This window comes from Eublepharis macularius, chromosome 4 (assembly GCF_028583425.1).
Source record: "Eublepharis macularius isolate TG4126 chromosome 4, MPM_Emac_v1.0, whole genome shotgun sequence".
In the NCBI taxonomy this organism is placed as follows: domain Eukaryota; kingdom Metazoa; phylum Chordata; class Lepidosauria; order Squamata; family Eublepharidae; genus Eublepharis; species Eublepharis macularius.
Window position 1 is genome coordinate 157,396,134 of NC_072793.1, and position 13,676 is coordinate 157,409,809.

The 13,676-nt window shown below is 44.1% G+C and overlaps 1 protein-coding gene across 2 annotated transcripts; it reads right to left on the reverse strand.

The window, feature by feature from the left end:
• Nucleotides 1–2,051: 2,051 nt before the first annotated feature.
• LOC129328583 (E3 ubiquitin-protein ligase TRIM39-like) lies at nt 2,052–12,071 on the reverse strand. Of its 2 annotated transcripts, XM_054977735.1 has the most exons (6): nt 11,575–12,071; nt 9,568–9,663; nt 6,237–6,467; nt 5,258–5,280; nt 4,477–4,595; nt 2,052–3,519 (listed from the first exon to the last, which is right to left on the reverse strand). In XM_054977735.1, the coding sequence occupies exons 1-6, from the start codon at nt 12,040–12,042 to the stop codon at nt 3,011–3,013; spliced, it is 1,446 nt and encodes a 481-aa protein (XP_054833710.1). In that variant the 5' UTR covers nt 12,043–12,071; the 3' UTR covers nt 2,052–3,010. The 2 variants fall into 2 exon arrangements, with proteins under 2 accessions (XP_054833710.1, XP_054833711.1); XM_054977736.1 differs by lacking the exon at nt 9,568–9,663.
• Between the last annotated feature and the right edge of the window lie 1,605 nt (nt 12,072–13,676).

A 13,676-nucleotide genomic window follows, 5' to 3' on the forward strand; every position in this document is an offset into this window, starting at 1 on the left:
GAAAGAGGATTCTCTGAAAAGCTTATATCATCTTGCTGATGGTTACCTGCACCTGTAATTCACAGAGGTGGCCTGGAGGTGGCAGCACTCTCCTGGACAGAAAACCTAAGAATATCAAGATAAGAAACCACAATAAAAGGGCTATCATATTTCTATGTCAACCTTCTCTTTTATATTCAGTTTTTAAAGGCATAGAGGCCCTGTCCTGAACAGAATGTGCTCTATGTCTCCTTAAAGAGCATCATTGTCTTTATGGCCCACAGTAAAGCCATTACCAGGCCATCGTCTGCAATAAATAAGCAGAGAAACGATTTCCTATGTTGTTGCTTGCCTATCATCGGGCACTTGTCACCCTGGAGAAGGTGAGCATGAAGAATCATGTCTACCTAATTAGATCTGAAGGTCAACAGGGCATCTTATGGGGAAAATGAGAAACAGCAAATAAAGAATTATAACTTGGTGGGGTGATAATGTGGGTAGTACATTGAGACTGCCCGCCAGGGCTTTTTTTCAGCTGGAACGCAGAGGAATGGAGTTCTGGCACCTCTTGAAAATGGTCACATGGCTGGCACTTCCCTCTGTCTGGAGATCAGGGGGCGGGGCCACCAGCCATGTGACCATTTTTGCCAAGGGCGATTTAAACTTTAAAAAACTCCCTCCTTGTTCCAGCTGACCCAAAGTGATGTCATTGTGCAGTCCTGGGAGTGTGTGTGCACTCTGCGCGTGCAGATGTGGTACCAGGGGCACCGCCTCCCGCCAGGAGCTGCCCCCTGTGCTGGCAACCCACTGAGTTCCACCACCCCTTTTCCCATAAAAAAAAGCCCCGCTACCGTCTAATATTCAGATACTCTATCCAGGACAACACTGCTTACTAGTGGCTGCCTTGGTGATTTACAGGTATAGATAACAAGATTAATATTAAGGGGCCAAAATAAACAGGAGTGCAGGGACACCTTAAAGAATAACGAGATTTTATTCCAGAAAAAGATTTTGTGAATTAGGATCCGCTTCTTTAGATACAGAGAGCCACCCCTCACTTTGACAGACCTTTTATGTAGGAGGTAGAAAGAGGAGAAAAGCCCTGCAGGATCAAGGGGCCATGAAATGCAGGAAAAACAAGGCAAAATTTAAATAATATCCAAATCTAACAAAGAAAAATGCAGAGGCCATTCATTAGTTATTTCTAAGTTAACATCCACAATGGGTAAAGAGTCCCAAGTTTTGCTAAGATAGTTAACACCTGTAGTGAGTAAGAAATCCCAGTTCCTTTTCAACCCTGGATGTGTGTGTAATTTTTCAAATTAACTTCTGAAGTTATTTCGAAAAATGGTGACTTTGAGATCAGCAACAGAATGTCCTGAAACACTGAAAGGTTCTCCATTTTGTTTCTAAATGTTAGTTTTTCTCATATTAAAGGGCCAGTTTCTTACAGTCTAATGGTTGAACTAGACATTCTGAAAGAAACACAGTATTCCCAGTGTTTCCTTTGTAAAAGGAATGCAGAAACATAGGAGAGGGGAAATCAAAAAGAGTCCAGTAGCACCTTTAAGACTAACCAATTTTATTGTAGCATAAGCTTTCGAGAATCAAGTTCTCTTCATCAGATGCATGATCCAAACTGGTCAAATACAGAAGAGGAGGGATGAGAGGGGAGAAAGAAGGGGACATATATCACAAGGGGACAGGATGCAATTAGCGGGGAGGCAGTCAAAACATTCCTTTGCTTGGAAATGTAAACATCTCCTTTTGGTGTGCAGTCAGTTTGCCGTATTCATTTGTAGCAGTGAAAGTATCCAATTCCTATGTAGCAAACTGACTGCACACCAAAAGGAGATGTTTACATTTCCAAGCAAAGGAATGTTTTGACTGCCTCCACGCTAATTGCATTCTGTCTCCTTGTGATATATGTCCCCTTCTTTCTCCCCTCTCTCCCCTCCTCTTCTGTATGTGGCCAGTTTGGATCAGGCATCTGATGAAGAGAACTTGATTCTCGAAAGCTTATGCTACAATAAAATTGGTTAGTCTTAAAGGTGCTACTGGACTCTTTTTGATTTTGCTACTACAGACTAACACGGCTAACTCCTCTGGATAGGAGAGGGGGGATTTGTTGGGGAAACGGTGTAGAGAGGAAATGCCTAATATTGATTAATGTTAATCTCCATGCCCACCTAATCTCCCTGCAAATTCCTCCGCCACAGCTGTTTTACATTTTCTCCCAAAGTCATGTTTCAAAACTAAAAGTAAGCACAGCTAAAACATCCGAGGGAGGAGATTTATGGAGAGCAAACAACGAGTACAGGAACTTTTTCTTCTGCCAATATGTCCCTGCAAGTCACCTTGCTCTGGCATTCATACTGTTAGAGCAATTACAGATTTGGAAACATGTAATTGCCCAAATAATGTTTCATTCTCTATGGAAGCCTCTGAGTTACACAGGTCTCTAACACAATGTTGCACAGAAGTTATACAACAACACCTTCAAAACTCTAAAGGCCAAATGACTGATTATGGAGGAGATCCTTGACTGAACCCTCTGACATTTATTTTAATGGTAAAAAGCAGGTGAGGATTAAACCTTTCTCCTCCATGTTGTTTCTCTAATAAAAAACCATTCCCTTCTGCTAATAAGGAAAAATACAAGTTCCTATACTTAACATTTTTTCCAAATTGGGCTAATAGCAGTTGTGAATTTGTAAGGAGGGACTAACTGTGCATGGAAAATACATGGTCCGGAGTTACCCCCTTCCGTAACTCAAACTATCTCCTATTTTCAGGATTGCTTTTCATTGTGGGAAATCTATCAGCAGATCTTCCATCATTCCATTTAGTTTGGACATCACATTTGATTTATCAGGACTCAGGCCCACAGTGTGTTTGAATGAGCCAGCTGAGGACCACTGCTTGTAGATATATTAATGAAAAAAATGCATATCAACAAATGCAGAGTGGCATTTCTAATAACTGAATAACCTCCAAATCAGAAAAATCTGCCAGATTATAACCTTGTATTTCAGGGACACAACACAATAGATGCCTTGGGGGACCACAGCCAGAAGAAAGGGTAAAGCTTCTCTGTGAAGGAGGTCCTGAAGGTGAATAGAGGTTTTGGGTCAGGAAAGTCAGAGAATGTCACCCGCCCTGCATCATAATCTAAGGTGACTTGAAGTCTGCGGGTTGGAGTATGCCCCTCTGTCTCAGGGATCGGTGCTGCATGAGGGAGCTGGTATGGTCCCAGCTCCACAGCCCAAACTCCATGTTCTGGACTTAGTACCATTGGCTTCTTCCTATCCACAGATTCTTGAGCTACACCCAGGGCCCAGCCACACTGGCCTTTCACGTCCACAAGCCAGTGGCGGCGGCCACATGTGAAGCCCTCAGAACCCAGCACACAGAAGGAGGGGTAGAATCTTCTAGAATCATTACAATAAGCTGGACAAGCATCCCTGCGGCTCACAGTTTTCTGGTCAGCTGAAATGGTGAGACTGGGATGAGCCGAATCAGGATCCAAAGTCAAAATTTCTGCAATAAGAATAAACTGAGCTGTGTTACAGAACATCTGTCTCCAGTAGCATTCTATAGACACGTAGTAAAACCATAGAGTTTCTGGAGATTTCTAGAGAGGATGGTCATCGCTTCTTGTGAAAACCTGGAAATGACATCAGTCGTCTCTAGGAATTTTCAGAAACCAATGGCACAATGATGATTATTTTGTTTATCTATCTCTGTAGGAATAGAAGGTTTCCAGTGACAGATCTCCTGCCATAGTGGGAGACCTACCAAAAAAAGAGACTCCTCCAAAAATAATGTATATCAAAAGGTGGAAAAACACCATTGGAGGGTAAGGGGTTTAAAGAAACCCCAACTCAAGTAGATAATAAGTAATAAAATGACAGTGCTCTAATAAATACATTGATACAAAATATATAGAGACTATTTCTATAATATCAAATATATACAAAAATGCATGAAATAAATCCTATAAGGCTGCCAAAGACTATCCTCCACCCCGCGGTTGCTAATAATGTCCTAAAATTATTATTTTAATTTTTTTTCTTTTTCTTTGTAGGCACGGCTTGAGAGGCAAAGCTGGAAACAAGTTTGGGCCCGGATCGGGGCCAATATGGCCAGGACCAGGTTGGTGCCAGGCAGGGGAGGGTTCTCCTATCCAGCACCGACCTGATCCCAGCCATTTCGGTCCTGATTCATGGCCATTTTGGGTCTGTTTCAGCCTGGATCAGGGCCGAAACAGCCGGGATCAGGTCGGTGCCGGGCAGGGGAGAGTCCCCCCACCCCCCCCACCGACCCGATCTGGGCTGTTTCACCCCCGATCTGGGCCATTTCAGCTCCAATAGAGGCTGAAATGGGCCCAAAATGGCCGAAAGTCAGGTGGGTGGGGCCACCTGACTGTTGGGGGAACTGCCGGAATGGCGTTTCGGTGCATTCTCCCTGGAACTGAGCCCTGCCACTGATACTTACCCTGTATCTCAGTCATGCCCTCCCATAGAACTGTCTTCTTCCGAGAAAAATGGGAAATTCTCTCTTCCAGTTCAGTGGTAGACACTGGAACCCATTTTGGAAATGTCCAATTTTTAGACCTACAGAGAAACAATTTAATAAGGAACAGCAACCAGATGGAAGTAGGGCAGCGAGGTGCTTTGTCAGACAAAAAAATATGTATGGAGTCAGAAAGATAACTTTGAGCTACATAATACTGGCTTAAGAGCCTATCATGTAATACCAGTCATCATACAGAGAGGTCTGCTCCTCCAATCATACAGTTGGGACCAGCATATCATACCCTATCTCCACCCTCTAGAAATTAAACAGCTGAGAAGGAAAAGAGAAAAGTAAGTTTAAGTGAGAGAAAAACTTCACACAGGGCCTAAGAAAAACTGGATTCTGTAGACAAGAAGGAAAGACTGAAGCAAGGAAAATGGAGTGGAAGGATAGCAACAACTGTCCTCCGGCAGAGTGGCTCAAGAGAGCCAAATAAGCAGGTGCTGAGAGTAAAGATGTGGAACAGGTAGAACCCTATGAGGCAGAGGAAGAACTATGGAAAAATTGCTGAGGAAAACAGACTCATGAAATGCCTCTGGCAGAGGAGGAAAGGAATAAAACAGATAAGGAAGCCTGCTGGACAGTGATGCCAAGTGGACTTAGACTATGGGTTTAAATTGGCCATATTTTTAAATTTATAGGCTTCTCTCTATTACCTTAGAAAGAACCATTTAAAAAATAAAGTAAACCAGTTGCTTACCTCTTCAAGAGACTTGCAAAATCCTAAAAAAAGAAAAGATGGAGAGCTTCAGTGAGAAAGCGAAATGTGAGGAAAAGGGGGCTAGACATTCTCACAGAACCACCATTCGGTCATTCGAAATTCTTCCACACAGAGCAGGCCTGTAGCAGCAGCCATGTGGTAGGGAGAAGTAATGTGTAAGCTGGGCTTTTTATGCAGATTGTATGGAGAGATAGGTTGTGCAATTTCTGTCCACATGATTTTACGCTGTTGGTACTACAGGGTGTATCTGAGGAAAACACTGGCATCTCCTTGGCACACCACCACTGTTCTGGTTGTACACAACAGAACCTCACCCATCGTGGGCAATGTTATGAGGCTGGGGGAAGGGATACATAAATGTTTTAATTAATATAAGGGTCAGACCAAATGGGAAGTGAGAGACCCTTGGGTATTTATGGTGGTTTTAAAGAGCTAATTAGCAGCACCATATGGCTGTTTTGAAAATCTGGGAAGCAACTAATCCAAAAAGGGAACTCTGGGAAGAAGCCTTTCAAGGGGGTCCCATCCTGTTATCCAATCAGGAGCAAACAATGCTATCCAATTGGGACTGAAGGCAAGACCTTTAAGATTTCTACTGTGGTGGTGGTATGTGCCATCAAATCAAAGGTGACTCATAGTGACCCCTCATGGGTTTTTCAAGGCAAGAGACAAATAGAGGTGGTTTTGCCATTGCCTGCCTCTGTGCAGCAACCCTGGACTTTCTTGGTAGTCTCCCATCCAAGTACTAACCAAGGCCAATCCTGCTTAGCTTCTGAGATCTGATGAAATTGGGCTAGCCTGGACTGTGCAAGTCAAGGCCATGGAACTATAGCGATAGTCAACGTTCCAATGGTGAGAGCGCCTGAAGTCCCTTGCTTCACTAGCTAGGAGCTACCTTGTTAAGCTGCCTCCCCAACCCATAAAATTAAGCTACCATCCCACCCTGGCTGGGTGTCACCTTAAGAAGTTCTGTATCCGGCTGCTGACACTTCTGCTCCAGTTCAGCTATCAGCCCTCGAAGGAGTGGTGCTCCCTGCTGGGCCCTGCTGTGGTTCTCCTGCTGCATTTTTGTCAGGTCACTGGTCACTTTTGCAAGCCCCCAGAGCACGTGGTTTTCCCTGTCCTGCAGGATCTTCTTTAGCTTCTGGAACATATGGGCTGTTCGCGCTCTCTCAGCTTCTGCACGGCCCTGTAGAGAACGTGAAACCACATCCTTATACCCAATGCAAAGTATAACATTCCCTTGGTTCAAAAAACAGATTGCTTGTAGGAACAATCAGATGTGTTTGTTTGTGCCCATCGCCTCTTTGTGGGCAGGGCAGGGCAGGGCAGGACGGCACAACAGGTCAGAACTGCACTAACAATGGTTTTGTTTTTCACTTCTTTTGTAAGATGCAGCTTAGCTTGCTTAAATGAGTCATCCGAAGTTAGCTATTCAGCAGCACAGCTGCTCTGTGGTTAGCACATTCATTTATTTGTACCCTGTTTTTATCCCCAGTGGGAGACCCAAAGTGGCTTACAATAGAATGGAAAAATTACAAGAGAAATAAACAAGAGAGAGAGGGGAAAGGAAGCTATCTGAGTACAGGGCAAGGGTCTCCTGACTGATCTTTCCGCCTGCTCATGGCTGTGACCCTCAGGCTAAAAGTGAAGGAAAAGGATGGACTTTGGGCTTTCCCAGGCCTTAAAGGTCTGTGGAGCAGGAGGAGAAAAAAGATGTTGTGCAGCTGCGTCTATTCAGCTTGCAGTGGTTAGAAGGTTGGACTAGGACCGGGGAAGCCCCACTTGAAATCACAAAATGTGCTAAGTGACCTTGGGCCAGTCACAACATTCAGCCTAATCTACTTCACACAGTTGTGGTTGTTCTGAGGAAAATATTGAGGCAGAGAAAACTGCGTACACTGCCCTGAGCTGTCCAGTGGTAGAGGGGAATAAAAGTGTACTAAATAAATAAACAGCACATTAAGAGGTCCTTCCCATTCTCCCTCTCCCACTTGGTGTTTAATTAATTAAAATGTGTCTCTGTCCTCTTCTTGAGTAAATAGTTGAGGATCAGTACTCATTTGGAGGGAACAGAAGTGAAGAGGAATTCATTAAGATGGAAACTAGGGGTGTACAGTAAAAAAAAAAAATCAGTATTTTTCAATTTGGGTATCCGGAATACCATATACACTTGATATCCCCGATATTTGGGTCAAAAGTTCTGGTCTAGTCTTTGGATTTGAGTTTTATTTGGAATTCTGAATATATTTAGCTCCATTATTCCCTATGGGAGGATCTCTCCAGAGGGCTGGGGGTGGGGAGTAGTTCAAGTAAACTACACAAAAATTTCAGGGAATCTAGTTCTTCTATTCTACTAATCCCGCTTTCCCCCTACCCAAAGGGTCCAATTCTATAAGCCCATGAACGAGGTGCTCCCAGCCACTCTCTATTGTATCCTATGGGAGAAAAAAAATCAAAGGCTTTCTCCAGGACACAGGAAGCCTTAGCCAACCATATAACAGCAACCACTGAACAAAAGTCTCTCAATGCAAACAGAACCAACAAAGTCCAATAGAACCAACATAAAACCAAAGAATCTCAGCACAACCAATGTCATACCAGAGAATCCCAGCAGAACTAAAGTGATGCAAGGAACACTGTTACAAGACCAACAGAACCACAGTCACTTACAGATGGCAGGCAGAACCGAGGACCAATACAAACCCAAAAGAACCAACATCAAACTAGAGAATCCCAGCACCCAACCTGCCAAGCTGGTAGTACTTATCAAGGCAGCCAGCTAGATCTGGCAATGGCATATGGCAAGAAAGCAACACTGACATAGACACATACACAGTAACACTGACTCCGTCCCCCTTCCCTGCTACCTGGGGAAGTCTGAAAAGGGGTGAGGAGAAGCTGCTGCAACCTTTAAAATGCAATTCCTGGATATTTCTAAATATATTCGGATCATTCTGGAATGTAAATACTGGTTTATCTGAATATATCCAATTAAACCTAATATGTCTGGATATACCCAAATAATATTGAAAAGGTATTTTGGGATATATTTTTAAACCAGATATGCTGAACTGAACATCCCTACTGGAAACAGAACTAAAGGAGGGAAGTTTAAAGGGTTGGTGTCCCTGACAAATCTCAACAGCACACACGACAGCCTGGTGCTGCAATTGCATTTTATGTTAAAGAAAACTGCCACAAATCAGACCTGAAAAAGACAGAATGACAATGAGAAAACATTTGAATTTTTAAAAAAATAGATTCTCAGTTCTGAGTGAAAAAAATCATAATTCCAGATTAAACAGTTAGTGTGAAAGTAACTGCTGTCCGACATTAACAATCTTCCCCTACAATGTATTGTCGAAGGCTTTCATGACCGGAGAACGATGGTTGTTGTGGGTTTTCCGGGCTGTATAGCTGTGGTCTTGGCATTGTAGTTCCTGACGTTTCGCCAGCAGCTGTGGCTGGCATCTTCAGAGGTGTAGCACCAAAAGACAGAGATCTCTCAGTGTCACAGTGTCTGTTACACTGTCTTTTGGTGCTACACCTCTGAAGATGCCAGCCACAGCTGCTGACGAAACGTCAGGAACTACAATGCCAAGACCACGGCAATACAGCCCGGAAAACCCACAACAGCCATCTTCCCCTACAATATTCAGTGACGGGGAGCATCGGATGTTGTTCTAGGTTGTCCTCTGAGTCTGTGTGAAGCAACTGTACTGTCTTGCAACTGCTCACTTGAAAAGGGATATTGGTAATTGCAGATACTGGCTGAACTATCTTTCAGGGAACCTGGCTTGCCATCGCCAACCTCCTTGTTAGGGAAGCCTGAAACATTTCTGAAGAACCTCAGGGCGCCTAAAAACACAGGCTGAAAACCAATGGCTGAGGGCCACTTAATGCAGTGCATGGACGGTTATGTTTCACCATAGGAGACTTGCTTAACAAATACTCCGCTAGTCTTGAGCTGCCTCCAGCTGTATTATTCCGGGCCAGGAAGTAATGCAAAGAGGAACAGGGAAATAGCATGAAGCCACCCCCCATATCTCTCATCTGACAGCTTCCCACAGTTCCTGGGCAAGCCTAGCTTTTTCTAAAAGAAAGGGCTGCGCTTTGCATGCAGAAAGCCTCAGGTCAAATCTCCATTTGAAGGATCTCAGAGAGCCACTCTTGAGAAAGACTTCTCAGTGCTGGAAACTCTGGAGAGCCACTGCCATGCAGATGAGAAATACAGAGTTAGCTGGGCCAGTGCTAGCTTGATTGAAAAATGCCCTTGTGATACTTACTATCAGCATCTCCAGTCTCTTCCCTTTGTTTCGTGCAAGTAACTCCCTGTTGTCCTTCTCACTTTTGAGTACCTCCAGGTGGTTCAGAAGCTGTGCCTGCCAACAGATAAAAAGGAGCCAGTGGGTTCATTCTTGGTTCCATTCCTTTCTTCTGTCAGAGGTGTCTTACATGGGCATCTGTCTATACGTTTTGCACACACACACCCCTTTATCCTCACAACCACCCTATGATCTAGAGAAAATGACAGCTAGAGAGTTTCATGGCAGAGAGCGGAACTGAACTCAAACCTCTCAGATCTGAGTTTGATACTCTAACCACTACATTTCATTTTAAAAAATCCAGTACACTCATCACATAAATATTCACTAGAAATTTCACTGGAGAAACTGGAGAAGACTCACAGGATGTGCAAAAGTTAACCGGTAGCAGAAAAATGTTATGCTCCCTTCTCCATTCTGAGTCACCCTTCCGAAGAGGTTTTGCACGCTCAAAAAAGAACCATTGAGACATAACATTACACACAGTTGTGTGGATAGTGACTTTCTGGCCTTAAAAATGTTCACTTCGATTCAAACATTGCAAGCGGAGCCAGGGTTTGTTTGTAGAAGTCATGCGCCCAAATAAAGACCAGGCTTGGGTAATGTTTAAAAAAAGCAGGGGGGGAAGCAGATACAAAAGTGTAATTTGGTAGTTAGAAAAGTCTTGCAGTTTAAAAAAGCTATATGTATAGATGTGAGGAGCTGAATGATTAAAAAACATAGTATGAGAAAGTTAATACATATGGAACATGTGATGGGAGATCACTGACAAAGACCATTTTTAAAAAAATTATAAGCAACACTTTTACCCTCTATCCAGTTAAAAGCATTATGCACATGGAAGGAGACTTCTGCAAATGTACCCCAAGCTGCACATGTATGTACATGGTACTGCACACATGGTTTCCCTTCCCTGATCAAAGCACGACTTGTTAGTGGAGAGATCTTTTTTAAAAGGGAAAAATGCTGGGGAGCAGATGTTTGGAAGGGGAATTGGATTTGGTTCCCTCCTTCCTCTGCTAACAAAAATTCCTGGCAGGATTTTGTTTAGCTGGGCCAAAGGGGCGCCTGCTGCACGTACATGGACCACTAGACAAGGGCATTACTAACAGGGTGGGTGTGGCAGGAAAATAGGACCGTCTTTTTTGTGTCCTTTCCTCCTCCTCCCTGTTCAGAAATCTAAAGTTTTAGAGATGATTCAAGGGCTTCTGAAAGCGTACCGTTCTCCTTATCTGCTTCCTCTGCGGGGCAGAGTGCTTTCAGCATTCCTTCAGCGTAGTCAGCAAAAAGCACAGAGGCTTCAGGCTGAGAAGACGCTGGATGAGCTCTGCAGGCAAAGGCAGAGGACCTTGAGTTCCACAGGGTGTTAGTGCGCTGCATTCCTTTGCTAACTTGCTTGTGTGGGAGATAGAGGAAACGAAAGTTAAGAGAAAGGGGAGTCAGAAGGAGGAAAAAAACCTCCGCTTTTGGAGTTTTAAAAGCCTTTTTCACATAGGTTTGGATGGAAAGCTGTTAATGGCCTGGGTCTTTCAGAGCCAAACTCTGAAATTCCCACGACACCAAGAAAAGGAGCACCTGGAAGGACTGAGAAGTGCACACACTAATAAGGCAACTCAAAAATCACCCCCTGCACCCCAAAAATCCCAGGGATAGTGATTAGGCAGGAACAGATGCTAGAGAACTGGAGTTGTCCCTTTAAAAATACTATATATGTGACAGCAACTAGGGTTGCCAACTCCAGGTTGGAAGATTCCTCGAGATTTTAGGGCTAGGGTCCAGGGAAGGCGGGGATTGGAGAGGACTTCAGCAGTATATAATGGCAGAGTTTACACAGCTATTTTCTCCATTGGAACTGATCTCTGTTGTCGGGAGATCAGTCGTAATTCTGGGAGAGCTCCACGCCTCATGTGGAGGTTGGCAAGCCTTCCTCAGCACGCATACACACATGCGCACACACACACAGAGTACCTTGCACTCCTGGGCTGCCTCCTCTACAGGGACCACCCTGTGGCCTTTGTGCTCCTGAGATCTGTCACAAACGACACAGATCAAGGCATGATCCTCCATGCAGAACAACTTCAGAGCCTCCAGGTGCTTCTTGCACACTTCTCTGGCGCTGGTGGTGGCCTCTGGCTTGCTGCTAGACCGTGAAGCCAAGTCAGGAGAAGCCCTTGTGGGGCCTGTAACCGAGGCCAGTTCCTTGGCCCTCTCTGCTACCTTCCCCAGCTGGGTGTTCCTCCTGAGTTTCCCTTTGCGAGACCTCTTTCGGCATTGTGGGCAAGGGAAGCTGTCTCCTAGGCCTTCCCAAGTCCTAGTGATGCAGGCTCTGCAAAAGTTGTGCTCGCAGTTCAGGATCACCGGCTCCATGAAGTAATCCAAGCATATAGAGCAGAACAGCTCCTCCTCCAGCGCTTGGGAAGGGTTCACAGCCGCCATTATGGCAACAACAGCAGCAGCAAGCAACAAGGAACTGTTCTGTGGCTCTTGTTGGAGTCCTGCCAGGCCTGCTGCAGCTAAAACTTGAAATAGAAAGGAGGCGGGGAAAGAGGCAGAAACCAAAAGGGTTTGAGAGTCGGACATAGGCGTGTGAGACTGTTGCAGTTTTGCCAAATGTTGCAGAGAAAAATATGTCTAGTGGCACCATAAGGACTAACCACATTTATTTCAATACGAGCTTTCAGGCACTCACATCTCCAGCTATTTGGAAAGAAAATCATTTTGGGAATACAAATTGAAAACCATATAAAAGGAGTTCAGGCAGAATCCCATCCTGAATCTTTCAACCTGCAGGCTAAGTGTTTTGCAAGGAGATAAGCATTCTTGGCTGCTAATACCTGTGCGATTAAAAGGCACAGGAGCAGGGCCTGGAAAAATGTTGGCGACACTAGTTAGAAATAGTATTTAACTGGGTGTTCTCTTTTTTAAAATTATGGGATTTTTCTTCCACACTTTGAAGCTACCACAGCAAAAAAAAATATGTATTTTAGCAATTGCTTTCTCTAGTTACATGTGGTCGCATATGGATTTTTCAGATCATTTTATGGAACACAAAAGTTTTTAGGTCCATTATCATCAGTTCAGGACAAAAAAAAGAGGAGAAACATATGACTTATGAGGAATCATGGAAGAGAACTGGGACCCTCCCCAATTCTCCGGTGCAGCTGAAGCCTACCACTGGAAGGGGGAAAGAAAAACTGAGTAGGAGAGGAACACTGTGCACAAAAGCCCTGACCCATGAGCTCATTTTGGCCCTGGAATGATCACAGCAAAAAGCCTTAAACCGACCTCACCTGTTGAGCTTTCGATGTGTGAAGTCCCTCCCTCCCTCAGCCTGCCCTACCCGTGTATCTTCCTTAGTCTTGTAGACGAGTTTTGGTGCTGCTTGATCCTTTTGTCCTTCAAGAACATGGTAGGTCGGCTGCCACTCTCCTGTCATTTTAAATCCATGCCTTTGGAGGGCAACTATGGGGTTGGGAGGAATTGCTCTATACCCAGTCGTAGTTTTTGGGTGCAGAATAGGGCAAGGCTTGGTAGGCTGTGGCAATTGGCTACAGCAATTTTTCAAACAAACCTGTAGTGTAAGTCAATGGATTATTCCTTTGCAAGATCTGTATTCCACTTTTCTACCCAAAGCGGCTAACAAAAATAGAGTATTAGAAAAGCACATCATAAAACAAATTCAAACCAAAATACATATATTAAAGCATACAAAACATCAATTAAAACATAGGGAAGAATCATTGAGAGAACACCAAATGAAACGTTCTTCACCTGCTGGTGAAAGGCAGTTATATATCCTCATATTGCAGAGGGGAAGAGGAGTGACTTCTTAAATCTTATCTTCTGTCTGTGACTAAAGGTGTGATTAGAACTTTCCCCAGTAACAGAAGAGGATATTCCTTTGGGCAGGGTGTGTGTGGGTGACTGGGGTTTTTCCTGGTATGCAGAAATCTGACTCTACTATCAACCTTTTGCTATCTATATGAGGACCCCAAGACTTTGGAATTACACACTCTTTGAAATCAATTCTATACAATATTAGCATTCTAGCAACGTATTGTTTGCCTGTG

Bases quoted from the DNA above. Each gene is read 5' to 3' on its own strand.
- LOC129328583 (XM_054977735.1), bottom strand. From the start codon at position 12,042: ATGGCGGCTGTGAACCCTTCCCAAGCGCTGGAGGAGGAGCTGTTCTGC. The intron at 6,468-9,567 runs GTAAGTATCACA...CGTTCTCTACAG, and splicing joins AGAGACTGGAGATGCTGATA to GGCCGTGCAGAAGCTGAGAG. The intron at 4,596-5,257 runs GTAAGCAACTGG...GTTTCTCTGTAG, and splicing joins TTTGCAAGTCTCTTGAAGAG to GTCTAAAAATTGGACATTTC.